Here is a 27,867-nt window from a genome sequence, read left to right on the forward strand (position 1 = left end):
CCAGGACCAGAATCTGGAGGCAGCTGTGGGGTGCAGGCCAGCCAGAGCAATGTGGGTGGGGGAGCTGGGATGGGGTACACCGAGAGGAGAGGAGTGAGAGGATGGGGTGGGAGGCTCCAACGGGGAGATAACAACCTAGTTCAGAAATGCCATTGATGTGCTCCCTTTGTCTAGGGTTAGCAGGCAATTCTGAACACTTAAAAAAAACACACAAACCTTATCCTTCCAAAAAAGATAGGAGGGTGTTTTGAAATCAGAAAACGTTAGAGAAGGGAAGGGAAGCAGACAGATTTTATGCTCTGGTGACAAATGAGATTGCTATTTGTTGAGACCTTCTCCCAAAGCAGAATGAGATGTGTCTGGCTGGAGGAGAGGACACGTTTATTATCAAATGAAAAAGTAAAACAGGAAAGCAAAGGCCCAGGTTAAGACAATGAACACATGATAATGGGCAGCAGCCTTCCCAGGCAGGGGCTGGAAATGAGGTGGCCGATGGGGACAGAGATGTGAGAACGCTTCCAAGAAATAAAAGACATGATGCAAACATGTGCTAGCACTTGTGTCTTATCTCCCGGGAGTAGGCAGAACAGAAGATGGAGATTCTCCACCTTTAGAAATCTAACAGTTTCATGTGCATTTTTTTTTCCTGGTACAAAACCCACCCTTCTTTCCCATTTTGAAAATACACATTTTCAACCTCCATATCTTTGGATAACTAATTCTTTAACCCTTGGGTTTGCACACTATGTCCCTAAGGTAACGATGTCAATAAATATCCACTGTGCTGGCAGCTGAGGAGAGGGGGTCTGAGCAGAACTTGAGGAGGCTGAGTTGGACTGTAGGGGCTGCAGGGATCCATCAGGGCCCTGCCACTGCTTACCGGCAGCACCACCCCCTCACTGTGCCTCAGGAACCTCATTCATAAAATGAAGAGAACGGTAACATCTTCCTTACAGTGCTGTTGTGAGGATTAAAATGATAATCCATGTAAAGAGCTTAGAACAGTGTCAGCCACAAAGGAGAGCCCAAAAGACATTGGCTGTTATTATTCCAACACATATGCACAAATACCCATGAAGCAGCAGTGGCTGGTAAGTGCCAAACTCGTGACACACAGAGCGCAGCCTGAGCCGGGTGCGTGCTCAGCGAGGGTGGCCTGGGGAGGCTTCCAGAAGGGGACATCGTGAGCCTGTTGTGGAAGTGCTGGTGAGAAGTGGGAATGGGGTGATTTGGCAGGACAAAGCAGCAGGCCTAGCACAGTGGGGGCTCCAGGTAAGGAGGCAGGGGCCAACAGTGTGGTGGGGTTTGGCATTACAAGGATCTAACCACATTATAAAACAGGGATCACAGGTTGCTATGAAGCAATGCCTGTGGGGGTTGAACAGTAAAGCACTCAGCAAGCCTAAGGCATTAGAATATTTCTTAGTACCTTCACAGCACCTAAGACAGTGCTGTGTTTGAAATAAGTGTTCAACTGACAATTCTATTTTCAGAGAGACCTGCAGTGGAACCTCTCTCAAACCTGGTAGCCTAGGTGAGAAATACCTCTATCCACCAGATAGACGTGTTGAGGAGAAACTTGATGTGAAATGTGGGAAGATTTCAGAAAGGCCCTGACTATTCCAGAAGAGCTGATAGGCTTAGACAGCCCCTCCCCAATTCCAACCCGTGGAGAAGGGAGGTAGGGGAGACAGACTCCACACCCAACACCGAGGCAGGTCTGATCATCACAGGCCAAAATCACACCAAATCCTCATGGCTCCTGCAACCTAAATTCCCACAATCCCCATAGTGACCTAGACTCAAGCCAGAGACAGCTATGCAAGCAGTACCACAATTCCCTTCCTTATTCTCTCCCCCAATCCCCAGCCAGAGCCCTGCGACCCTCAGGCCCAGCAGGTGCCCCACCCTCTGGGTCCACGCCCCCTGACACACACACACCCCCCACTTACTTCTTCAGCCACTCCAGGATGTCCTCGGCCGTGGACCCATAGTTGTCATACTGGAACAAGAACCGTCCTTTCCTGTGAAACGTGGAGAAACAACGTGGGCTCAGTCAGGGATGCAAATGCCACCCTGAGATTATGGTCAATCACCAGGAAGGGAGGTGAGCTTTAGAAGGAAAGTGGGGGACGTACTCAAAATAGCAGATGGTGGGGAAGCCGCGCACGCTGTACTCCTCCTTGATGTTTTCAAATTCAGAGGAGTAGACATTCATCCCGGCCAGCACCTGGGAGGAAGCGGAGAACAGCCGTGTGGAACCTGTGCCCTACAGACACCCTCTAGTCCACACGCCATCTGTCCAGCTGCTGTCCCACCAGAAAGACATGTGGGACAAAGCCCCACAGACTGATGTGCATCAGGGCTGCGGAGAAACAAGGCCAGCGAAGCCAGCCAGGAATCATGACCTGGCACTGGAGAAGCCAGGCAGCTGGGCCGAGTGCTACACTCTGCATGCCTGCTCCCTCTGCCTCCCTGCAGGAAGAACCACCCCAGAGCAAAACAAATGTTCTGAGGGTTGCAGAAGAAGCCTGGCCTTGCCATCAACTTCACACTGCTCTCAGAGAGGGGCCACAGTCAAGGATGTGTTAACGCCTATTTCTCTGCTCATGTCAACTAGGGTTGTACTCTTTCCTAAGCAATGGAAATAAGTGGCTTTCATACACCAGTTCAGCTCTGCACAACATCCTTAGACACCTTCCTCGATACCTCACGGTTTGCCCACCTAGGCTTGAGTGTGATGTTTTCAAAACTCACAGCTTATCTGTGGCCAGGGAAGCTGTGTGGTTCTCATAACACAACATGAGAAACGAGGCACCTGCCTAACTCTCCTCCCTCTAGGCCGAGCTGTGTCTCCCCAATGTTTCCTCCTGTTGGTGACCATTACCCACAGCCTGGCTGGATCATCATCTCAGAATTCTGAACATATTCTGGCTCCAGGGGTCCACATGTCCACTATCCCTGAATCAGAAAGAGTATTTTAGTAGCTGGGTAACTGATGATGTAGCTAAATACTAAGACTGACTCAAATAAAGAATCCCCTAAAACTCCCTCTGCAGTAGCATGATCATAGTTCACTGCACCCTCTAACTCCTGGGCTCAAGCAATCCTCCCCCGTCAGCCTCCTGAGTAGCTGGGACCACAGGCGTGTGCCACTATATCCGGCTAATAATTTTTTTCTTTTTGGTAGAGATGAGGTCTTGCTGTGTTGCCCAGGCTGGCTTCCAACTCCTGGGCTCAAGCGATCCTCCCTCTTCAACCTCCCAAAGCACCGGAATTACAGGCATGAGCCAGCATGCCCAGGCAGGACTTTGAATCTGTTCTCTCCAGAGAACGTAGCTAGAATGGCCAGACACACAAAGGATGTTCCACAAAGCAGAGTGGCATAGAAGCAAGGGAAAAGTAAGTTAAAAAAAAGCCAGCAGCAGTTACAGAAGCAGAGAGAAGAAACCCAGGAAGCTGGACTTCACTGAATAATATACAGGGACACACACAGAGAGAAAAATAAATAGTAGTTTCAGTGGACAATAAACTTGATTGCAAAGACAGTTTCCACCTATGAGTCATGTGACCTTGGGCAAGTCACTCACCCTCACTGAGGCCCCTTGCTGGAAGATGTGAACGTCACAGGGCTCTTTAGAGAACTAAATGAGATGAGAGGTTTTAGCACAAAACTGGAGCTGAGTAACTGTCATCTTCCTACCAAGTCTTCCTGGTGATGGGAGCCGCTGTGCCTCTGGCCTCTCCATTCCTAGGGGCACCTGGATATCTTTCCAATTGTTTTAAGTCCCTAGCACAAGGCCTCACATACAGCAAGGACACAATAAATGCTCACTAAATCACTGATTTTCTTTTTTTTGCTAACCCATTTTAGGATGCAGCAAATAATACAGGGAGAATAAATTTGAATTCAAATTTACTTGAAGCCCTGGAACGTTCTATAAAAGTCATTCTGCTCATTTCCCAGACTGCTCCAGTGGCCTGTTCCAGTAATATTTGTCTACTTTAAAAGTCCTTTTTTTTCTGCCTAATTGATCTCCCCAGTGTCAGTGTACATTCACCACAGATTAATCTTACATGTCCTCCTCGCTCATTACATCACTTCCCTGCACAAAACCTTCCAATTTCATTGAATATAGGCGAAAATCCAGCTCCATATTCAATGCCCATATGTTACCTATTTCATTTTTGAATCTTTCTTTCTTACAAAACTCTTCATTGTACACCTGTTAGGGTCTAGATTTTTTATTCTCCCAGAACAAGACAGTCAGAGATTTCTGCACAGGAAGGAAGTTGGGCCGTCTGCCTTCTCAGACATCTTGCTGAGTGCAGCAGCAACATGGTGCAGTGGCTGGAAGCATGGGCTCGGGATGCCTGGGTTTGAGTCCTGATTCCCCATGTGGTCGTGCATTTCCTTCACCGAGTCACAGTTGTCTCTGTGTCTCACTTTCCTCATCTGCAGCCGCCTCATGTGGTTGTTGAGAAGATTCAATGAGATAATACAAGGGAAGTATCAATAACACTCAAAATGTATTAGCTATTTTTGTTACTAGGACTAGGAGGTGCTCTATTCTGCCCACATTTCTGGAACACTCGCTGTTCTCTCCTGGTCCCCACTTGGTGCCTTCCAGTCCCCTTGCTGAGGCTGCCCATCCCTCACCTCCTGGAGACCCCCAGACTCACCCATCCCTTAAGGCAAATCAAACCTCACCTCTCTAGGCAGCCTTTTCAAACCACCTTTGCTGGGGGTGAGCTCTTAATTCTCCAAGTTTCTGTAGCACTTTTGTGCCACTTTGGGGGCATCTATTAGTTAACGAGACAAAGGTTTTTGAACAACTACATACAAACACTCTCTGGAGTTAGAATCTGTGAAGTCAAACGAGGCGAAACACCTGGTCTCGGCCTATGGAGAAGATAAGAACACAGCCTCCCCCCTCCCCACCGCCATCTGCATGCTTGGGGCCACTCAGCTGGCGTGACATGCTCTTCTGTGTGTTCAGCTCTGCTGCCAGGAATCATCACGGCAGCTTCTCAGCGTAGGCTGTATGTGAGCTTGCACTCAGAGGAGAGTAAGATTTCAACAGACATCCTGGGATGGGGAACCGGAGGCAAGGCAAAGAAAGATGTGGCCCAAGAAATGGAGCACATTTCCTTCTAACTGGAAGGCAGGATACACAGAAAGGAGAAGACATGAGAGAAAAGGCTGAATGAGTTGGCCAGGATCACTTTGGGAAAGGCTTGAAATGCCTGAGAAATCAGGACTGTATTCAGGAAGTGATGGAGACCTCCCGAGGGTTTCTAAGTAAGAAAGCAATCCGCAACCCAGTTGCATCTCTCGAAGCAGAAAGGATGAGCTATGAGGGAATGCTGTGGTCGGGAGACAAGTCAGCAGCCTTTGGCAACCAGTTAGCATGGCCCACTAGAGCATGGACAGGACTGGTGGGCAGGGAGAGGATGAAGGGCGCATGAGGAAGATGCCTGATGATGCCTCAGTAAAGAGATGTTGGGGTGGGGGGTGGGGAAAGAGCCTGGCCCCTGGGGAAAGGTCTTAATGCAAAGTTCACAGTCTGCCAGATGGAAAGATACTGAATTTTCAGACATGCATTTGAGACACAAGTGAAAAAATCCAGACGGAGATGTGAAGCAAGCCATCTGACATGTGACACTGGCACTTAGGGGAAGGACTCGGGCTCCACAGAGTTATGTTTTGTTGAAGCTATGGACAGAGATGCGGTCATTGGAAGGCAAACCGTAATAACACAAACCCTTGCTCCAATGTGTTAACAGGAAAGCGGAACCTTGGGAGCACCCCCATCTAGCCGGTGGGAGGAACATGGTGCAGGGCAGCTGTCGGGAAGAGAGGGGATCAGTCATCTTTGTCTGTGAGTGCTCTGTGGGGTACAGGGCTTCTTCCACACAGCCCATTTGTTCCTCACCACAACCCAGTGAGGTGGGCAGGGTTGGCATTATCATCTCCATTTTACAGATGGAAAAATGGAGGCTCTAAGGCTAAGGAACTTGGACCAAGATCTCCCAGCTGGTTAGCAAGAACCAGCACTAGAGCCTGGTCTGTACAAATCTGTCGTCATGACGGTTCTATTTCATGGTGTTTATACCCAGACATGGTCGAGGTCCACCAAAGACTGGCAAAGCTCAAAGGCTCAGTGCAGATGTCAATAACTGGCAAGGCTGGGAAGAGGCAGATGGAGACAGGGCTCATTCTAACGGTTGCTCTGAGATAGGGGGCAGCGTGGCTGCTAATGAGGATGTCAATTAGCAGGAGTAGATGGGACAGACACGATGAGTCACCAGACGTCAATGACAGCAAAAAAAGAGGCAGCCCTAAGTTTGGAAATGGCAAAGGCTGTGCATCCGTGACCCGGCATGCCTTCCTTCCTAATGATATCATCAGGTTGAACACCTCCCAAGAAATCTGTAGAGGAGGAAGATTTTTGACCCTTGCCAGAGACAGAGCCAGCCAAAAAGGCTCAAAGATGACAGAGATGAAGAGGAGACAGAAGGACCTAATCCAGCTGTGTTTCAGCAGCGAGGAGGAGGTGAGCTTTGATTTCTGGGGAACAGCAGCCCATTTATCAGTCCCACCTCTTCTCTGTGTGTGAAGACAAAAAGCAATTGACACCTGTGGTCACTCAACCCCTCTAGCCCGGTCCCCAGTTTCTGGTGAGCTGCCCCTGCAGAGTAAGCCCTAGCCTCTATGGGCCTCCTACATGGGTGATGCCTGCAGTGGCCAGGGCCCTTCCCCCTTTATGTAGCTGGGAAAGGGCTAGAACTTTCCAGAAGATGCTTTTCTAGGAAATGAAAGGGAAAATAAAACAAAACAAACCCAAGCAAGAAAATATACAAACAAAGAAATGAGTTTACACAACGCAGATGTCTTAGGCCAAGGCAGCCAACACCTGGTCACAACTTGACTTGCCCAGCTTTGTAGACAACGCCCCCGACTTTTCTGTAATGTTGAGGGAATTGGAATGGGTAACTTTTATATTTCTAGACCTGGGCCAGGCAGGAGAAGCTGAAATTCATTTTTTCTTTTTTTTAGAGACAGGATCTCACTCTGTTGTGCAGAGCATGGCACAATCATAGCTCACTGCAGCCTTAAACTCCTGGGCTCAAGAGATCCTCCTACCTCAGCCTCCCAAGTAGCTAGCATTGACTACAGGTGTATGCCATTGCACCCAGCTAATTTTTAAAATTTTTTGTAGACATGGGGTCTCACTGTGCTGCCCAGGCTGGCATTGCCTCAAGTGATCCTCCTGCCTTGGCCTCCCAAAGCACTGGGATTACAGGCGTGAGCCACCATGCCCTGCCGGAAGCTGGTATTCTGAACACGAGTGATCTTTGCAGTTAACCTTATAACCTGTCCCACAAATGTCCTTCTCACTATGCTTCTGGCCTTAATAACAAATGCTCTGAATTCCTTTAAAAGAGAGAACCATCACTCTTAATATAGAGCTTAAAATAAAACATACCCATCAGGAGTGATGAGCCACAAGCCTATTCATTCATTGGCAAATACCGGGTATCTAATGTGAGCTTGGCCCTGTGCTATGTGCTAAAGAAAACAGACATGAACACGACTCCCGTGCCCAAGAAACTCACATATCATAATTAGTTTCAAGTGCTGAACAAAGTGATCTGGAACAAAAGCAAAGATGAACGTATCTGGCTGTGCGTGACAGGGACAAGCTCTGTGGCAGTGTGGGAGGGGGCCTGGAAGAATACTGAGTTTGGCAGTGGATGCAGCATTGGCTGAGAATGGCCCACGAGATGCACCAAGACTGGCACCAAGTCCTCTTCTGCTTCAGTGGGTCTGGCCAGGATAACTTGTGATCTGATTTGGGGCTGAGCTATTTACCTTCCACAGCACAGAATTTGGGAAGTTGAGCTGAGCAGATTTCTAAGCGTATGCGGGTGCAGGCAGAGAAAATACTGTGGGTAATTAATTCTTTTCTCCAGGCTAAATAATCTCAAAATATGGTATCTATTGAGGTCCCAATAATGTGAAGCGAAACTTCCCTGGAGTGATGTATGTGTGCCCCAAGACCAAATGTCTCCAGGCAAGTTACTAAAAATTCATTAGTGAGAAGCAAGCAGGACCTCAGTGTCACCCCAGAATGAGGTCAAAAGAGAAAGCATTGGCTTTCTGCAGCCCCATCTTGCAGCTGGCGAGCAGGGCCATCGCCATGCCCAGGTGCTGCCACTTAAACTTTTTAAGTTGACTTGGAGCTAATCACCACTTAATTTGATCCACAAAGATCATGATGCAGTTTCAGGACCTCAGGTCTCCCTTAATGGGGCTTTGGCCACACCACTGAGATGGCTCCTCTCGATCATCTTTCATGAAAGATGTATGGATTTTTCCACACTCCCTAGAGGAGCCAGCAGCTGTTTTTATGTTGCCATCAAAACAAGATACTTCTGCTACTTGGGGTAAGTGCAAAAATGGACAAACAGAAATCGAGAAGAATTAGAAGCAGGATCCCAGAGAGGTATTTGCACACCCATGTTCATTGCAGCATTATTCACAGCATCCAAGAAAGCTGGAAGCAACTCATCAACTGATGAGTATGTGAAGAAAATATGGTACGTACATACAGTGGAATATAATTCAGCCCTAAAAAAAGAAGGAAATCCTATGACATGCTACATGGATGAACCTTGAGGATATAATGCAAAATAAGCCAGTCACAGAAGGACAAATACTACAGATTCCACTCATAGGAGTAACTTAAAATAGTCAAAATCATAGAAATAGGCCTGGCCAGATGGCACACCCCTGAAGTCCCAGCTACTCAGGAGGCTAAGATGGGAGGATCGCTTGAGCCCAGGAGTTCAAGTCCAACCTGGGCAACATAGTGAGACCCTGTCTCTAAAACAGACAGACTATATAGACATATATAATCATAGAAACAGAAAGTAGAAAGGCAGTTTATCAAGGGCAGGGGTGGGATGAGAAGGCAGAATTCATATTTAGTGGGTATAGAATTTCAGGTTTGCAAAACAAAAAAGTTCTAGAGAAAGGTTGCACAACAGTGTAAATATACTCAACACTACTGAACTGTACATTTAGAAATGGCTAAGATAGTCAATGTAATGTTACATGTTTTTTACCACAATGAAAAAATAAGACATAAGGCAGAGAACAAAAAAGCCTGGCAGGGTGGGGGAACACAGAGGTACCAGGGAGCATTTGGTGACTGACCCTTGGCCCTTCTGGATAAGGTCTGTCCCCCCTCCCAGCTCTTTTCTCCCCTGCAACACTCCCTGTTCCCCTTTTACCTCTCTGCCCCATCCCAGCTGCTCCTACTTCTCTGAAGTCCCATTTCCTTAGTGGCTTCTCTTCCTCCTCCTGTGGAGGTAGGCATCCTTAGGACACGTGTCTCCATTCTGCCTACTCCTTCCTGGGAGAATGCCTGCATTCCCAGGTGTCTCACTCCCCATCCAGACCCACCTCCTCCTCTGGTTTCCACCATTCTTCTCACCCCACAGGAACCACAGAGCCTGGGAAGCCTGGACAGGCCATCAACTCTGTGAGCCCCCTTTATGCTTCTGGTCCACCCCTAAGGTCATCGCACCCTCTTCTTTGCCATTGGGCTCCCCAACAGCTGCCTCAGCTCACTTCAGAGCCCAGCCCTCAAAATTCCGGACTCATGATGTTCTGACCTTGGTCCCTGGTCCCCTGACAATGCCACATGTGCATCTTGCTGGTGTCCTATTTCATCACTGGCCTTTGGCAGGTGTCAAACTCTCCTGGTCCTAGCAACTTGGTGGAGTTCTCAACCTTCACAGAAAACAGGTCTCGTCTCTGAGCTCCAAGCAAAGCTTCGATTCAGCAACGGCCCAGGCAGCTGGGTCAGCCACCCTCACCATTTCAAAACCTGTCCCCACCCCACCCCCGGCACGCTTCCTCTGCCAAGTCCAAGAGTGACCCAGCCCTGCCAGGCAATGGTGCCTCACTTACGGCGTGGCCTCGCAGCTGAGTTGCAGCCTTCTGGAAATGCGGCATCATCCTCTTGCACATGCTGCACCCTGGTCACAGGCAGGAGAGAGACCACATCCGGTTACAGGGATGGCTGAGCCCTTCCACTCTGCCCTGCCTCCCCATGGCCATCCTCTACCCAACAAGAGCTTATCCAGCCTTGAGAAGCTCAGGACTATTCCATACCCTGGGAACACAAAAGGAACAGGAGGTGGGAGTCCCGGTCCCCAAAGAGCTTACAGTATCAGTAGTGCAAAACAAGGCACTGCCCGGCAATCACTCATAAATGTTGGACTGAAGAAACAAACATGACACGATGGGAGAAGAGCAGAGCCTAGAATGCTTCAGTGCTGATAATAAATTCAACAGAAATTCAGAAAACCAGAACAGTTGTCAAGAGAGCAACTGCTGCGTGCGCAGCGAAAAGCCACCCCCACTGCCCAGGCAGGGCTGCAAATGAGCCAGAGTCAAATGCCATCATGAAGAAAAACGTGTGACCACGAATACAATCACTTTTGGAATGTCCATGCCTCCTTTCTCTTTCATTAACAAGGATAATTGCTCAAGCCTGTAATCCCAGCACTTTGGGAGGCCGAGACGGGCGGATCACGAGGTCAGGAGATCGAGACCATCCTGGCTAACACGGTGAAACCCCGTCTCTACTAAAAAATACAAAAAAACTAGCCGGGCGAGGTGGTGGGCGCCTGTAGTCCCAGTTACTCGGGAGGCTGAGGCAGGAGAATGGCATGAACCCGGGAGGTGGAGCTTGCAGTGAGCCGAGATCCGGCCACTGCACTCCAGCCTGGGCGACAGAGCAAGACTCCGTCTCAAAAAAAAAAAAAAAAAAAAAACAAGGATAATTAAGCAATGACCGGAGGCAGGCTGACCGTGAACAGTGCTGGCTCTGGCCCATGGGAAGAGCGACGGGCCAGGAATTGGGATGCCACGCGGACTCTGATCTTTGCTCAACTTGCTGAAGGCCTTGGAGAAGTCACTCCCTCTTCCTGAGCTGTTTCTTCTGGCAGATGAGGGGGGCTGGACCACACAACCTCAGGCCCCTTCCAGCTCTGATAGCAAAGGATTCTGTCTGCGATGGCCTTGGCTCAGCCCTCTGGGGCTCTGTGATCTACCATGGTCACACTCCTCTCCTAGTGGTGAAGACCCACAGCCTTGATAGGGGGCCTTGAACTCCTGGGCTCAAGCGACCAGGAAGGCCAGGTCCCAAACATCCACTAAAACATCAGAGTGACCTTAAACTCCTTCCCTTAAACCAGAGCAGACCATGTTTCAGCACTGATCCCACAGGACATGAGCAGTTTCTTCAGACAGCAGGGATTCTGAAGTGCCAGGCTATTACCCTTTCTGACCACCTCTCTGCTACAAAACAAGGCTTCAGATGCATCTGAACACCACAGAACCAAAGCTGCCTGGAACCATGTGTCAGGCTGATCGCAGCTTGGCACAGCGGGCACCGGGTCCATGTGGCGACAGGCAGCCTAGCTCCAATCCATGCTTAGCTGACGCCTAGACAGGCTGTGAAGCCAGAAGGCCAACATTCCTTCTGGGTCACCAGAACCTCCCCAGCACCAAGCCTATCGGACAAGATGCAGACACAGGACATTTGGCCATGAGGCTCCAAAAATGGCCCCACAGCCCCCTCCTGACATTCCTGACAGGTGGACTCACACCCCCCCCAGTACGTGAACCCTGGGCTTAAGTTCTGCCATCAGTCCTGGCAGGAGAGAAGGGGCTGTTTCGAGGCCAGCCTGCAGTGGGAGCCTGCCGAATCTGCCCTCAGAAGATGAGAGGCACCTCTCCTCGGGACCTGCCACCTCAATGCGCACACCACCAGCAGCATGAAGGAAGGGATATGACACCTGTCAGGGGCATTGTTCCCACTGTGGGGATTCAGAGAGAGGGGAACAGAAGCAGGAACAATGCTCTGGGAGAAATGCACCGGGTAGAAAACAGGAGGCTGCAGGTGGTGCAGAGGAAGGAGCTCAGCTCTGGGAAGAACGAGGCCGAGACCGAGGTCTGCATCTCCCCATGACTCCTGCTGGCTGGGTGATCCTGGGCCAGTGGCTTGGCTTGGCTTCCCTATCTGCGCAGTGGGGACAGGTGCCCGCAGGTGTTAGACAGAGCTGGGGAACATTCCGTGCCTGCAGAGACATCTTAGTTCAAGCCAGGCCTGAGAACGTGCTTCCCGCTCCGTGGGGGGGAAACACTTCCAGTGAGGGAAGAGGATGTCGCTCCACTCCCCAGGGAGGAAAATAAGGAGGGGACACCTGCAGCCTTTCACTCATTCTTCGCTCAGTGACTCGAGTCTGACGCCCACTGGGCCACACTCATCTATCAAGAACTTTATTTATCTGTCTCCACAGTGGGGCCTCTCTCTTCCTGTGCTGCCTGTTTGCAGCCTGCAGCAACAACACCCTGAAACGGGGATAAGTCGGCCAGCTGTCCCAGTGGGCAGGGCCAGCGGTGCTGGGTGGAGGTTATTGGTGGGGGAAAGGTGATGGAGGAGGAGTAGGAAACCACAGGCCAAGCCAGTTTCCAATTTAACTTTACCAAAAATAGAGCTGGCCCTGTGATTCCTGAGTTTATCTTCTAGCTGATTCCACTGGGAGGCAGGGGGAGAGGTAAGACTAACTATCACTCTCAAACCCCAAAAGTCAGAGTAGTCAGCCTTTCTATATCATTAATTCAGAAAGCAAACCTGGGGAGCCAGGTTCCTTGTCACCACCGAAGGTTCCCACTGCCTTTGGGCCCATTCACCCCACATGTGACCAAAGGGTCACAGAGTCCTAACAGACGTCCCAGTTAGGGAACTGCTGTGTATCCCAGGAATCAGCTGAATGTTGATGCCATGAAGACTAGATTAGACTAGTGTGCTAAAAGCACAAGCTTGTTTCATTTTGTGAAAAAACATACACGTGTGCATAATCAAAAAAAGAGTCCTGAGGTTCCTTGAGACCTAGGAGTCCAACCAATCTGACCCTCTACCAAAAGTTTAACCTAACCTCCGAGTTTTCTCCTCCCTCCCTGACCACCAATAAGCTTTGTGACTCTGTGAGGTACCTAACTTCCCCTGCCCCAGCTTTCTCTTCTGTAAAGATGATAACTGTGCTCGCATCTCTGTTGTGAAGGGTGAGATGAGCACACTGCCACACAGCCTGGGTGCGTGGCAGGAGAGGGCACAGCATGCAGGTGCAAACTGCCAGTGCACCACTTCTAAATGACTAATGGCATCACACTGAGACCTGCCTGGTTACACCTGGATGCTGTCTTGTGGCACGTGCTGCATGTTGACATACACTCCGTTTTACAGCTTCATTTAACCAATGTGTTGAGTTCCGAAGGACTTTAAGATACACCAAAGGAGGCCCATCCTCTAGGAGCTGTGTGGACAAGGATAATTCCTAAAGCAATTCACAGCTGGGTAGCTAATAATATTCCTCCAAGAAGAAACAAAAAGGGGTGAAACCAACTAATGAACATCAATAAAGAGGGTTAAAGTAGCTACCATTCAGGGCAGAGCTGGATCTACAGCAGGTAAGACACCAGGGCCTTCTCCCAAAGGCGAGCACAGCCCTGGGGCCAGCGAGGAGGCCTGGGGAGGAGGCTGAGACTGGAGGACACCCAGCAATCAAAACAGGGCTGGGAGGGCTGGACACGGTGGCTCACGCCTGTAATTCCAGCACTCTGGGAAGCCGAGGTGGGTGGATCACCTGAGGTCAGGAGTTCGAGACCAGCCTGGCCAACATGGCAAAACCCCATCTCTACAAAAAATAAAAAAATTAGCTGGGCGTCATGGGCACCTGTAGTCCCAGCTACTTGGGAGGCTGAGGTAGGAGAATCATTTGAACCCGGGGGGCGGAGGTTGCAGTGAGCTGAGATGGCACCACTGCATTCCAGCCTGGGCAACAGAGCAAGGCTCTGTCTCAAAAAACAAACAAACAAAAAACAGGCTGGGGAAAGGCTGCTGTTATGGCGAATAAACTACTGGCTCAAGTCAGGCAGAAACACCAGAGTGCCACAGAGGGGCATCCGGCAGGGGGCGTCATCCCCAGGGCACAGATGGGAGGAACTTTTGCTTAAATAACTCAGGAAGCGGGATTCGAGATGGGCTTTCATGAGCAAACAGAACTCTGGTTTGCTATGACAAACCAGAGCCTATGACACCCTCCTGAGCCACACACACACCTGGGCACACCTGCCTTGCATCATATACAGCCCCTCTGTCACCACAGCCTTCAGGGAGACACTGACCCTGCTGGCTTCATGAAGGGCCGATGCAGCTCACAGAGGGGCAGCACAAAGGGCCTTGCCAGGCTCAAACCCAGGGTTATTTTCAGTCTGTGAGTTGGGACCCATTAGAATGTGGAGGTGCCAGACAGTGAATATTTGAGGCTCTGCAGGTCACACTGTCTCTGTTACAAGTACTCAACTCTGCTGGTATAGATCGTGAGCACCCACAGACATCACATCAATGTATGGCCATGGTTGGGTTCTAATAAACCTTTACAAAAAGAGGCAGCTGGCCCGTGGGCCATAATTTGGTGACCCCTTGTCAGAGAGTTATGAAGCAGTAGGAATAACCAATAATTTTTAAATAAAACAGAACAGAAAATAGTAGGCATTACATCTGGTAAACAACAGATGGCAATAGTAAGGGCAAGAGTGGTTTGCGAAACTTTTGTTTCAGCTTATTTGCATATAATTTATACATACTTCTAATACTGAGTTGCAATATAAAACGTTTTTAATTCTGTGAAATTCAATCAAAAAATTTGAAAGCCACTACTGTGATCCAGTCCCTTCTCTTACAGATGTGGAAACGGAGACCTAGCGAGGTGAAGGACTTGGCCAAGTTCACCCGGCTTGCTGGTGGCACAGCTGGGATTCAAAGCCACATGTTCGGGCTGTCATCTGAAATATCCTCCTGCCATTTCCACATCCTCCTGCCTCATACAGGGACTAAGCCCAAATCCTGGAACCCATTTCTCTCTGCTCCTGGTTCCCCGATCCTCCCAGGTAGCACCTGCAGAGGATGCCAGCAGAGGATGCAGGAGTCAGAGCTAGACGAGCTGCTGCCCCCAGAGGTGGGCCAGGCTCTGGACCGTGACACCATGCCTGAGAACAGCCTGTGGTGGAGAACAGCCACAGGGTGACCGGCACTGAGGCATGGCACCACCAGCAGGAAACGGGACATGGCTGGGGAAGGTGGAGCTGACCAGACAGGGTGGAGCTCTGGATAAAGAGGGTAGAAGGACACAGATTCTAGTGGAGACAGAGTGCAGGGCGGACAGCAGGAGGGGAGGAGCCAGATGAAAAGGCAAAGATGAAGGAAAAGAGGAGCAGATGGAGAGATGAGTTTCAGCATTCTAAGCAAGGCACCCGGGCTAGTCCCCCCAACCCCACCCGCAGCCCCCACCCGCCTCCTTCCCACAAAGAGACTAAACAACTAGCTCTGGCCCAAGGGAGAAAGTTTACTCACAGGGGGCATAAAACATGATGAGGAGCGGTTTCTCTTCCTTCTTCAGGAGCCGTCTGAAGTCCTGAGGCACAAAAAGAGAATACCAGCAGCTCACACACAACACAGTAACAGGATGAGACACTCTCCCTGACCCTTCTGCACACAGTGGGGTGAAGGGTAGGGATGGGGAGGGGAGCGGGAATGAGCACTTCAGAAAGTACACGCTGGCAGCTGATTTGCAGGTGGGGGCAGAGCCGCGGCAGGTCAGGAGCTGGAAGAACCACAGAGATGATCTATTTGAGACCACCATCGCCCTCGTGTATTACAGATGGGAAAACTGAGGCCTCAAGCTAACAAATGGCTTTGGCCACCTGGTGAGAGGGAGTCGTGAGGTCCAGGCTGCTGGCTTTCCTTTCAGTTCCACCTGAACAGTTCAAAGATGGCAAACAGCGGCTTTTGTCCCATGGGGTTGTTGAATAGGCTGCCCCTTCCTGTGACTTACACAGCGGTTTTGTTGTGGTGCGGATGGCTGTTTTCATGTGTGCCCGACTTGGCCAGATGGGGATCCGCTCACTGTGGGAAGAGGGGTTAACCCATACCCACTAATCTCTTGCTAATCTCTTCCCAGGCTCCAGCTCTGCCACCACCATCCTTGTCCCCAGGAGTCCACGGAGCACACAGGGCAGAAGGAGGGGGCCTGCTCCACCCTCCAGGAGGTTACAGGCAAAATGGATTTGTAAAACCCTTAGAACAGTGCCGGGCATGTTATTAAGCAATACATAATGATTTGTTAGATACATACAATAAAGGCAAAAAGACAAACGGCCACACAGTGCTCATGTAAAGACTTGAGTGTGTGAACAGGGTAGAGAGACTTTTCTTCCAACGAGAGCCAATGATGGATGGGAAAAAGCAGCTCTACCAAGGACTGCAGTGATGCACGACGATAAGAGCATATTTTGATTAAAGTAAGCTGCTCAACCACATTTTACGGAAGAAAATGAGAGGGTTTTCTCTTTTGAATAATAAGGAAAATAAGAAAATTTCAAAATGCAGCTTTCTGGCAGCAAGAAGGCATTAGGTAAATAAATGATGGCACATCCAGCACAATGGGATACTACTGCTTCATTAAAGCTGATAAAGAGGAGTGTTTAATGTCACAATCAGATGTGCACGGTGCACTAAAGCGGGGGGAAGCAAGTTACAAAACAGCATATAAAATGTAATGACATCTTTGTGAGTAAAAACATTATGTACACATTACCTTGAAAGCCTGGAAGACTACAAAAATATCAGCAGGCATCTCTCTCAATGTAAAGGTATGGGGTGATTTATTTTTTTTCTTTATGCTGAAGGTGTATTTTCTAAATTTTCAACAATGTGCATTAACTTAAAATTTTTCAGTTAGATTAAAAAAAGTTTAAATTTTTGTGGATATCCAAAACACTAGAATAATTTCTGGAAAAGTTTACCCTCGTTTCCATAACTAGAGAGAGGGTTAAGGCACTCATTTTCAAACAAATTTTGTTTGCACTAATTTCCAAACAAAATTAGTAACCAAGATATTTAACCCTAACTAGAGGTACAGGATGCAAACGCTTCTAAAATTGTCTTCTGGAATTTCTGGAGATAAAAGCTAGTACAAGATCCGAGAAGAGATTTTTATTGAGCCTATAGCAATTTGGTTTCATATCCTGAGTAGTAACAGATATTACATTCAAAGATGCTTAATTACCTTCACAAAGTAGGAAATTCCAAGCCTACAAATTGAATCAGCAATTCAAACTTGAATTTGGAATTTTTCATTACTTATGTGGACGTTCTATTAGCAGACAACCAGCTATACTTCTTATTTCCATAGGAGAGAAAAGAGCACAAAGCGGAATGAGAGGATTCGCTACAGGTGTGAAAGAAATATTTCCGCTTGATATTCCTACAGTTACAGAAGAACAACCTGAGGAAGGTTAGGACGTTGTATCTGGGGGAGGAAGGCACCAGGCAATCACTTTCCAGAGGAACTCTCAACATTCATCCTCACAGGAGCAGCTCTCCGTTTAGGCTGTTGGTATTTCCATGGTTCTAGGCACATGTGCCATTCTCTCCTGGCACTTGCCCCTCTTATTTTTTTTTTTTTTTTTTGAGAAGGAGTCTCGTCCTGTCACCCAGACTGGAGGCAATGGCATGATCTTGGCTCACTGCAACCTCCGCCTCTCAGATTCAAGCAATTCTCCTGCCTCAGTCTCCCAAGTAGCTGGGATTACAGGCACGTGCCATCACGCCTGGCTAATTTTTTGTATCTTTAGTAGAGATGGGGTTTCACCATGTTGGCCAGGCTGGTCTCGAATTCCTGACCTTGTGATCCACCCTCCTTGGCCTCCCAAAGTGCTGGGATTACAGGCGTGAGCCACTGTGCCCGGCCTTAAAGATGTCTTTTTAAAAAACATGTGGGCCCGGCGTGGTGGCTATCACTATGTTGCCCAAGCTGGTCTTGAACTCCTGGCCTCAAGCAATCCTCCTACCTTAGCCTCCCAAAGTGCTGGTATTACAGGCATGGGCCTCTGTAACTTACCTATTGACTGTACTCTTAATGCTTGTTGGCGCAAAAGAAAGTGATGCCTTTTTTTTAACCTTCTGGAGGAAGATAAAATGTATCATCATTGTAGGCCAACCAAGTGGATCAGTGGTGATTCAAATTAAGGGCTGGGCACAACATTTTCTGGGATACAAAGAGCCAGTATTGTCATCTTGAAGATGTCTTTTTGTTGTTGTTGAGACAGAGTCTCACTCTGCCACCCAGGCTGGGGTGCAGTAGCATGATCTTGGTTCACTACAGCCTCTGCCTCTGGAGTTCAGGCAATTCTCGTACCTTGGCCTCCCAAGTAGCTGGGATTACAGGCATGCACCACCACGCCCGGTTAATTTTTGTAATTTAGTAGATGTGGGGTTTCACTATGTTGGTTGGGCTGGTCTTGAACTCCTGACCTCAAGTGATCCACCCGTCTCCACCTCCCAAAGTACTGAGATTACAGGCGTGAGTAAAAAATTAAAAACTAGCCAGGCATGGTGGCATGCGCCTGTAGTCCCACTTACTTAGGAGGCTGAAGCAGGAGGATTGCTTGAGCCCAGGAATTCAAGATTACAGTGAGCTATGATCTCAACACTGTACTCCTCCAACCTGGGTGACAGAGCCAGACCCTGTCTCTAAAAACAACAACAAAAAAGAGTCAACAATTTTAAAGGAAAAGGGAGAGGAGGAAGAGAAAGATGAAAGCTATGTTTTATGTTATCGAGATAGGAATGAACCTTCTCCCTCCATCTACAGAAAGCACTGCTTGACTCACAGACCATCTGGACAATCACAGAGAAATTCTTGCCCATCCTAAGTGAAGGCATCATACAAACACGGATGCACATGGCTAAAGATGCACATTCAGGTCAGGTGGGCAGGCTGTGGACGGAGGGGCAATGTGTGTCACAGCTTTTGCATTCTTTATTTTTTTAGAGATGGGGTCTCACTACGTTGACCAGGCTACCCTTGAACGCCTAGGCTCAAGCGATCCTCCTGCCTCAGCCTCCTGAGTAGCTAGGACCACAAGCACCTGTCACCACAACCGGCCTGTCATAGCTTTTGTTAAATACTTAAGAACTAACAAAGACTATAATCTAGATCTACCCTTCTACCTCCACCCCTGGCCAAATTTGGAAATCAAAGCATAAGAGGGTAAATAATTGGTTGAAAGCTATAGAATGATCCAGAATCATAGAGATCTGCCTCAAGTCTCTGGAAATCTAACCTAAATCTCTAAGGTTATTCTTTAAAAAAAACAAAACAAAACAAAACAAAAAACAAGATGTAAAGCCAATCCTAGCAACATCTGGATTACACAATAGAGAGAGAACATTTAAACCTATATTAATGTATGGAAAATCTAAACGTGTTCAAATACATTAAATAAGGAAGGTGAAGAATGGAGAAAATTCTCAGGCAACGTGTGATCGCCACTGGTTACAAGATGGAGCTGGGAAGGGGAGTCAAATATTAGGGTCCTGGCCTAGCTTCCCTAGAGGAAAGTACAAGTGATCCTGGAATAGTCTCATTTCTCAGTTCATTGGGCTCCTTTCCTTGGGAGGCCCTAGTACTAGGGAAGATTCCAGCACCCATCAGAACTGGCAGGAATACATTACCTTTTCACTGTCAAGGTGGACAACATCTTTGGCTCCAGGATCTTCCTCCCACAGTGGGGGCCCTTTTGGATCCTTCAAAAAAGCCACTATGGACTGAGGAAAAAAAGAGAGAAGAGAAAATGCATTTTAGCCCTGAAAAGAGGGAGGTGGGGGAATCAGGAACCTGTCCTGTTTCCCTGCCTGGAGACCTGGGCACACCAGGTGCTGGGTTCAGGACTGCATGTGGCATGAGCTTTGAGGGTGTGTTATTTCCACTGTCCACTGACATCATGGATAAGTGCCCCAAAAATGCACCTCCACCACTCCCACCAGGCTTTTTCAATCACAAGACACCTTGCCCACTCCAGTCAGGTGGTCCATGCCTACTATGCATCTTCATAGACAAAAAAAAGAAAATTTGAGACAATGAGTTGGCTTATTCAAACCAGAGACATACTAGTGCTTCTACTAAATCTCATCTCCTCCAAGAAGTCTTTCTGACTAATGGAATAATGGTCTCAGTCTCATCCAAAGGAGACATTTCCACATTCCTGCAGCCGCTAAAACTGTCATCCCATAAGCAGATCATCATGCCTACTTACGACCTGCTTGGTATTTCATGATCTAAACTGGTTTTGGAGTGGATTAAATCCTGATTATCCTCCACTATATGTGAATAAAGTGGGGTCCAGGCTGGGAAGCCCCCAGGGCAGGGTGAGCACCAATGTGGCCTCACCCTTGTGGCTATACTTCTCTTCCTGGGCCCCTCTTCCAGACTGCCTGGATTGAAGATCTGACAAAGTTCTTACAGATAAAGGACTTTGCTGGCCTTTGTTATGTGTACAATGACTCAAATCTCCACTCCCTTTGGGGAAGACGTACAGGGGCAGGGAAGAGGGGCACTGTCCTTCCACCCTCCTCCGTACCCCCCTGCCACTCTCATCAGTTCAGGGCAGAAGCAGCATTCCCTTCCCCCTCAGTCACTCAGAGACGGTGCTCAAAGTCTGTGAAAGCCAGGATCAGGTACCAGACCCCAGTCAGATTCTGTTACTTCTGTCACCTTTGACCACGCTCCAGCGAGCAGATGCTGAACTGAGAGTGTGTGTGTTTGTGTGTGTGTGTGCGGCCTGAGATGAGAAAGGGAGGTGCCCTTCTATAATAATAAGGGTATGCATTCAGCCCATCCACCGGTCACACACGGAGAGGACCTTAGAAAGGCTTATTATTTCTGGAAACTCTATTTGGAAAGAACTACTACGGGAGAATGGGAGACAGCCAAGACTTCATAGGATTTCATTCAGGTAGTGCTTCCTGCCTGTCCAAGTGGAGCTGTGAAACGCCTCCTGGCAAGAGAACAGCCATTTCTGCCACAGCAAAAGGCGGATCCACCCTTTCTCGGTCCCTTGTCAAAGCTTTGCCATGACAACCTAAGGAACTATGGAATTGGCAGGATCTTCCCGACACCCGCACTCACCCACAGCTGCAGAGGCACCTGTCCACGAGGCCATGTGAGAAAGATGCTGGTAGGCACCCACCTGCCTGGGGTTCCAGAAATACCCGGTGCAGGGTTCTTAATCTAGGGTGCACGAGGGACTTCAGGAGTCAGTGAAACCCCAGGCTCATGTGAAAACATTGACTTTGACTGTATGCACACACACTGTTTCAGGGAGGTCTGTGTTCAGCAGGTGCTCAGTGGGATCAGGACCCCAGAACAAGTTAAGAACTGCTGCTCTGGGGGACTCCTGGCCCCACGCCCAGCCCCCCACCCCCATCTCCACCTCAGCCTGAGGTCCCATCCAGTCTGAGGGTGGCCAAGAAGAAAAGACAGCAGTGGATGGAAAAAGGAGAGAAATGACCTTTTAATGTGACAACTGACATGTCTGTACACACAACCTTGCTTTTCAGGTGAGGATTATTCTCATTTAACTGAAGCTGAATAACCCCACCCATAGGTTCTCTCCGAGTTGATCTAACTGGACAAGACCTCATGGGGAAAGTCTGTGGGGAGCAGTACTGGAAGCCCACCCTCAATGGTCCTATTCTGGGTGCTCTGAGTCCCAGGCACCGCCTGACACTGCATCTGGCCTTCAGGACACCTTCCCGGCTGTGATCCTGGCTCACAGCTACTGGGCCCTGAGGTCATCAGTGAGTCATCTGAATGCAGACTGCCAGGCACCTCTGGCCCTCACCACTTCTACAGTAAAGATTTGGGGAGTATGTGTGAACAAGGAAAGGGCAGCTTAAAGGGGATGTTCCCCGCTTTGAGTTTCCTATTCTTTGCCAATGGGGAGATAAGTTCTCACTTATCTGGCCTGTGACCTCTCTAGATGCCGTGGCACAGCATCTGTGACCAGGCTTCTGCCCAACCATGTGGGTTGACAAAAACCACAGCCAGAATATGGGCCTGCAGGCCATGGGCCCCTCCTATTGGGGGCTCCTCCGTCTCTCTGGAGTCAGGGTCCCAGGAAAGTTAATCAGTGACTAAGGTGAGCTCTGATCTCAGCTGTCTCAAGCTGAAAAAGCAGAAGCCATCAGCAGTCAGGGAACCATCCTGTCCCCTTCCCTCTGCCCTGGAGAACTCCAGGGACTCTGCCCCTGTCCTGCTGGGGGTGCTGGGACTAAGAGTGCCATCTGAAACTGAAGACTCTGGCCCCGTACAATGCTCAGCCACTTCTTCACCTTGTTGATGCCAAAATCACGGGAAGGTCAAGAGAATGCCGACCTCACACACCTGATCTTTGTAAGAGGTGGGGCGAAGCCAGGATTCTGCCTCTCCCACCCAGACACCCAGTGGCACGCTGGGGCCGCCTGGGCTCCTTGCTGCTTCTCTGCTACCACAGTTCTGAGTAGCTGCTCAGAACTCCCTGCTCCATAAGCCCAAGACGGATTCCTCAGAGGTCTCAGTTAAACATAAAATATACACAGCCTCCAATAATAAAACAAAACCCTAGCCCTCTCTCCATCATTGCATAAGCGCTTCCCCCATCCCACCCAGTTAAATCTTGTTCCTGGAGAACGTGTGTTCTCTCCAATAATTTCAGTTGACGTCTTAACATAGAATAAGAAGGGCTGAGCAACTGTAGTTGGAAGAACTTTCTAAGTGTCTAAGTAGGTGTTAAGGTGATGAGTAATCAGGCTGAGTCCCTATATAAGGTGAACGCTGTAGCAACTTAAAAAAAGAATGAGTGTTAGTGGATAAGCAAGAAATGACCTGGAGAGATGGTGGGGAGAGACAGAGGGAGAAGGAAGGGCAGAGGGAGAGGGTCTCTGACAGCTGCACAGACAGATGGACAGATAGGAAAAAAATGGAAGAGACACAGATGGAGAAAGAGGGGCAGATGAAGAGACAGGAGCGCAGGGTCCAACCCAGTGTGGGAAACAGGAGGGTTAGGAAGTGAGTTCAAACATGTCAGGACCAGAAGAAATATATGGCTTCAGCCAACACAGGACCAGAAAGCAGAAGACAGGTTGGAGGAAGGGAATCCTAACCCTGAAGGAGGAGAGTTGCAGTTCAGGAGGACTAAGGGCTGGGGCAGCTGCTTTGTGGTTACAAAGCATGTATAGATTACAGGATTTTATATTTATTTCCATTTATGCTTTTTCATCTACTTCTAAACTGGATTGATAGCAGAGAACTCTTCAATGATACCCATATCTCATCTGGAACAAGCTGCATCAGGCCAAAGGTGCCAACCTGCCCATGTGTGACACCCTGTGCTAACCTGGGCACCGTACGTCCCACCCAGCCTGAGGGTGGCCACTACCGCAGAGATGAGGGGAGGACTTTGAAGCTACAGCAAAAGGAGGCCCAGGCCTTTGGCAGAGAGAGAGGTGACATCATCTGCCTCACTGGACAACTGCTGATACATTCACAAACCCATCTCCAAAGCTGGGTTAATCTGTTGTGTTAAGAGCTACAAACTTTTCCAGATATTCTGCTGACATATGCTCTAGAGATAAGAATCTCTCAGGTCATTCAGAAGAGCTATTTGTGCAATCTGCCCTTTCTTTTCTCAGAGAGAAAACCTGCCAGACTTTGGGCGTCCATTCAGACTCCACCTCTGCTGAGAATGAGGGAGGTAAATTTACCTTAAATGTCACAGCTCGGTTATATTCAGTATGAAATGCACCATCCCTGTCAAATGAGGAGAAAAATGTGTTAACTTTAAGAATGGTTGTGAAGATACATACCTTTGGTTTCCTGCAGCATCTTAATAAGGTTCAGCTTTTGAATGCAGTTCAGGATTTTATTTTTTTAAAGAAACAATTGTAAACACAGGAAGAAAACCATTCTGAAATAAAATTAATCTAACTAAAAATTGCTGTTCACTGAAAATACCAATGAAAACGTTCGGCACTTACTTGGAAATTGGAAATGCCCATGTGTACTTACTGGTAATGGAATAATTCGACCTTTTTGTCCTTCGGGCTCAGGTCAACTTTCATCTTCTTGCACAATTTCCTACTCTCTGCATCACTGAAAGACACAAATGTTGGGAACCATTTATCACTTGAAGTCCTCATAAAGGTGTTGACAGCAAAATCTGCTGGTGTCCTAAGAAATAAGCCAGGTAACTTGGAATTCCCAATAGCAGATGAGGGCCTTACTACAGATGGGCTGTGAGAACTGGAGGGAGGAGACTAACTAGGAGGCTAAGGGCTGATCAAGAAAGACAGAGGCTGGCTGCGGGGGCTCATGCCTATAATCCCAGCACTTTGTGAGGCTGAGGTAGGTGGATCACCTGAGGTCAGGAGTTCGAGACCAGACTGGCCATCATGGTGAAACCCCGTCTCTACTAAAAATACAAAAATTAGCCAGGCGTGGTGGTGCATGCCTGCAACCCCAGCTACTCGGAAGGCTGAGGCAGGAGAATCGCTTAAACCCAGGAGGTAGAGGTTGCAGTGAGCCAAAATTGTGCCACTGCACTCCAGTCTGGATGACAAAGAGAGAATCCACCTCAAAAAAAAAGAAAAAAGAAAAAGAAATAAAGAAAAGAAAATAAAGAGACAAGCAGACAGGAGCAGGTGTGTCATGACTTGTAGGTGGCAACACAGACAGACAGAGGGAGAAGGACATTTAGTAGAGATCGGGTTTTGCTATGTTAGCTGGACTGGTCTCCCTGCCCCCTTCCTCCCTCAGGCCCAGACAAAGACAGGTCCAGACAAAGGAGGTGCCCCAGCAGCTTAGGGGGTGGACAATCCATGGTAACAAGAAAATAAACTCCAATCCTGGCCACTCTTTAGATTTACCAGGCAAGTTTTTAAAAAGATCGATGCCCTGGCCTTCCCCTGATTATTAACTTGGAATCACTGTCGGGGGTGGGACAAGCAAGATTTTTGTTTTTAGAGCTCTGACATAGGCTACCTGCTATACACTATGTGACCAAGGTAAGAGGAAAACACGCTACCATGTTGAAGAAGTTATGAAATCTGGCCAGGTATTGACAAAAGACAAAAGGAGAAAGGAATAGGCTGTGGTTAAAGGAGCCCCTCCCTTGGCATCTGGGATATTACACTCTCTTCCAATAAGAAATGCCTGTCAGGTACCATTCCCCGTTTACAAAGCACTCGTGCACAACCTCATTTCATCTTAGTGCCCTGCCTGTTAGAACAATGGATTTCAATATGTGGTCCCTGAACCAGTAGCACCAGCATCATCCAGGAACCTGTTAGAAATGCAAATTATCAGCCCCATCCCAGACCTACTAAATCAGAAACCCTGGGGATACCTGAGCAATTGCATTTGAAGAACCTTCTAGGTGATTCTGATGTGTGCTCAAGTTTGGCAACCACTCATTGCATTAGACTAGCTCCTTCACTGGCTCATGTTCTTCTCCCCTACCTCCACGAGGTTTGGCTCCCCTGTGCCCTACACCAGCCCCTTAGAGACCTGACCTGCTCCCACAGCTTCCCCGTCCTGCCTGCACTCAGCCAGTCCGAGAGTTCTGCTTGTTACTTGGGGGTCATCTCCCCAGCCCTGAAAAGACTCAGTGAGGGCATCTCGGCTACCCAGTGCCCACTGGTCACCATTGACTACACAACTGGAGTCATCTTTTGGGGAACTTTGTTGGGACAGGTACGACAGCCACCTGAGGCAAGGCACTGTATCCCCCTGTTGCTTACACACCTCACCTCCACCAACAGCCATTAGCTTCACACAGCTGTGCACCAGCCCAGAACAGATGGACTAATTAAACCACTCAGCTCAATTCTAAAAGCAACACTCATCAGTGGACATGTAAAAAACGCAGGACCTCATTTTAAGTGTAAAGATACAATTTGCAACTCAAGAAGCATGTCTTACTGGAGAGGTGTGTGATGGTCAGAGAGGAGGAGTGCCTCCCTGCTCCCTTCCTCCCTCAGGCCCAGGGGTTTCCTCCCTACTAGTCCCAGCTGTCTAGCCATCGCTGCAGCCACTGTAGCTTCCAACCCTGGGCCTGGCAAACAGTGGGGACTCATGAAATGCATGAAGAATCCAGAGAGGAACTGCAATAGTTCCTCCCCCAAGGTGGCAAGGACATTTTAGGATAGAGTCCAGAGAGAAGCGGCAAGCTGGGGGTGGGCTCTCCAAATACAGAGGGCAGCCCAGGGCATCCGCTGAAAACTTTCTTATCCTAAAGCCCTCTGAGGTCCACATATGCCTCTTCTGACCACCGCTATTACAGTTCAGGTGTGCCCTGTCCCGCAGGGACTCTGTGGTGAAGCTGCACTGAGGGGTGGTGGGTCTGTTTGATAACAACTGTGAATGAGGTGCCCCTTCCCCGCTTGAGTTAATTCCCCGGGACAGAGGGCTCGACTTGGGATGTTTACAACCACTCACTTGGCACCTTCCTCGTTGGCCTTTGTTCTTCTGTGCTCCACTGTTTCTGTGACCACCTACCGTCCACCCAAATGCAACAACAAACAGCAGCTGGGGCAGGAGCCAAGGCTGGGATGGGATGTGCGCAGCCTCCCTCAGCCCCATCAGCCCCATCAGCCCCATCCTGGCACCCACGGCATGTGAAGGGCCGGCTCATCGCCTCTCAGTTCATGCTGCAGTGCCTGCCTGGGCGGCTCAGACGCTGCAAGGCAGCAACTGGAGGGGAGAATCCCCACCCCATGTCCCTCTCTCTTCCATCAAGCCTGGCTAGCAGCCTCTGCCTGTGACTATCACAAAGCAGAGGGAGGAAACAGGGGCTTGGTTCATTCCCACGCCAATCCCGGTCCACTCTGTGGGAAACCCTTCCACGAAAAAGTCCCACGACGGCAGCCTTAGGTTCCCTGAGGGCCCAGGCAAGTCTTAGGACTAAGAATCCAAATCAACTAAGTTGGCTGGTAGAGCTGGGGCCACAGAGGCACCCCTGCTTGTTCTTCAGCTTGGCCTCCAAGGTTCAGCCCAGTGCGCAGCCTCCTGCCCTCACTCCACCTAAGCAAGTGCCCCACGAGCCCTCACTCCAGACTCTGTGCCACCTTCTTTGTTAGGTTTTGTAACACTCCTAAGGATTCTCTCCTCTCCCCATTCCCTGCATTCTTTCTCTCCCTGAGAGGTGAGTGGGGAGGAGGCTTCCTGTCCCGTCTGAGCACACTTCCGGCACAGACCCGAGGACCACTGGATCCAGCACTCCTAATCTCCCCTCCCCTGTTGTCTTCCTCTCCACGGCGCTTGTCAACATCTGACCAACTTGTCCACTGCCTGCCCCATCAGAAACATGTGCTCCGTGAAGCCAAGGGCTTGGTTTTGTGCACAGCTATCTTCCCAGTGGCACAACAGCAGCTGACACATAGTAGGCACTCTATAAATCACCTGACTGAATGGCTGAAATGAATGATATTATCTTACCACCGCTGGGATAAGGCTCTGCATTTCTGGCTTTCTGGGATCTCTGGGCTCCGTCTACTGAGCTCCAGGAATCCTGCCAGATGACAATTCCTGACAATGTTCTCTCAGCACTGCTCCCCTCCTTCCCACAGTTCTGTCTCTCAGAGTGTATAAGTGTGAGTAGTGTGTGTGTGCGCAAGCATGTGTGCACACACTAATTGTGCAGTGCAGACAATAAATACCAGAAGAGTTCAAGTAGGGGAGAAAATTACCTAAGCTCAGAGACTTAAAAGGATCTGAGTTGAGAGATTAAGTACAATTAATTGATCTACTGCCTACCTCCCTCCCCCAGCCAGTGACTGAGGCTCTAGGGGAGAAAGGAGACAAAGCAGTGAGCAGGAAAACGAGATGCTTTGCTAGAATTGAGGG

General features: G+C 49.0%; 1 protein-coding gene across 4 annotated transcripts in view; it reads right to left on the reverse strand.

Moving 5' to 3' along the window:
- Positions 1–27,867, reverse strand: part of PDIA5 (protein disulfide isomerase family A member 5) — a 93,605-nt gene that overhangs the window by 33,699 nt on the left and 32,039 nt on the right. For all 4 annotated transcript variants that reach the window (XR_013414377.1, XM_077993796.1, XM_077993795.1 and 1 more), the window contains 7 exons: positions 24,034–24,117; positions 23,730–23,775; positions 19,662–19,754; positions 15,498–15,558; positions 9,983–10,050; positions 2,139–2,230; positions 1,953–2,024 (listed from right to left, as the gene is read on the reverse strand). Coding sequence is in view for 3 of the 4 variants with exons in the window: in XM_001112864.5 (XP_001112864.2) it covers positions 1,953–2,024; positions 2,139–2,230; positions 9,983–10,050; positions 15,498–15,558; positions 19,662–19,754; positions 23,730–23,775; positions 24,034–24,117 (516 nt within the window). In the remaining variant the exon portion in view is untranslated. The remainder of the gene's footprint in view (positions 1–1,952; positions 2,025–2,138; positions 2,231–9,982; positions 10,051–15,497; positions 15,559–19,661; positions 19,755–23,729; positions 23,776–24,033; positions 24,118–27,867) is intronic.

The sequence above is a fragment of the Macaca mulatta genome, chromosome 2, assembly GCF_049350105.2.
Source record: "Macaca mulatta isolate MMU2019108-1 chromosome 2, T2T-MMU8v2.0, whole genome shotgun sequence".
NCBI classification, from domain to species: domain Eukaryota; kingdom Metazoa; phylum Chordata; class Mammalia; order Primates; family Cercopithecidae; genus Macaca; species Macaca mulatta.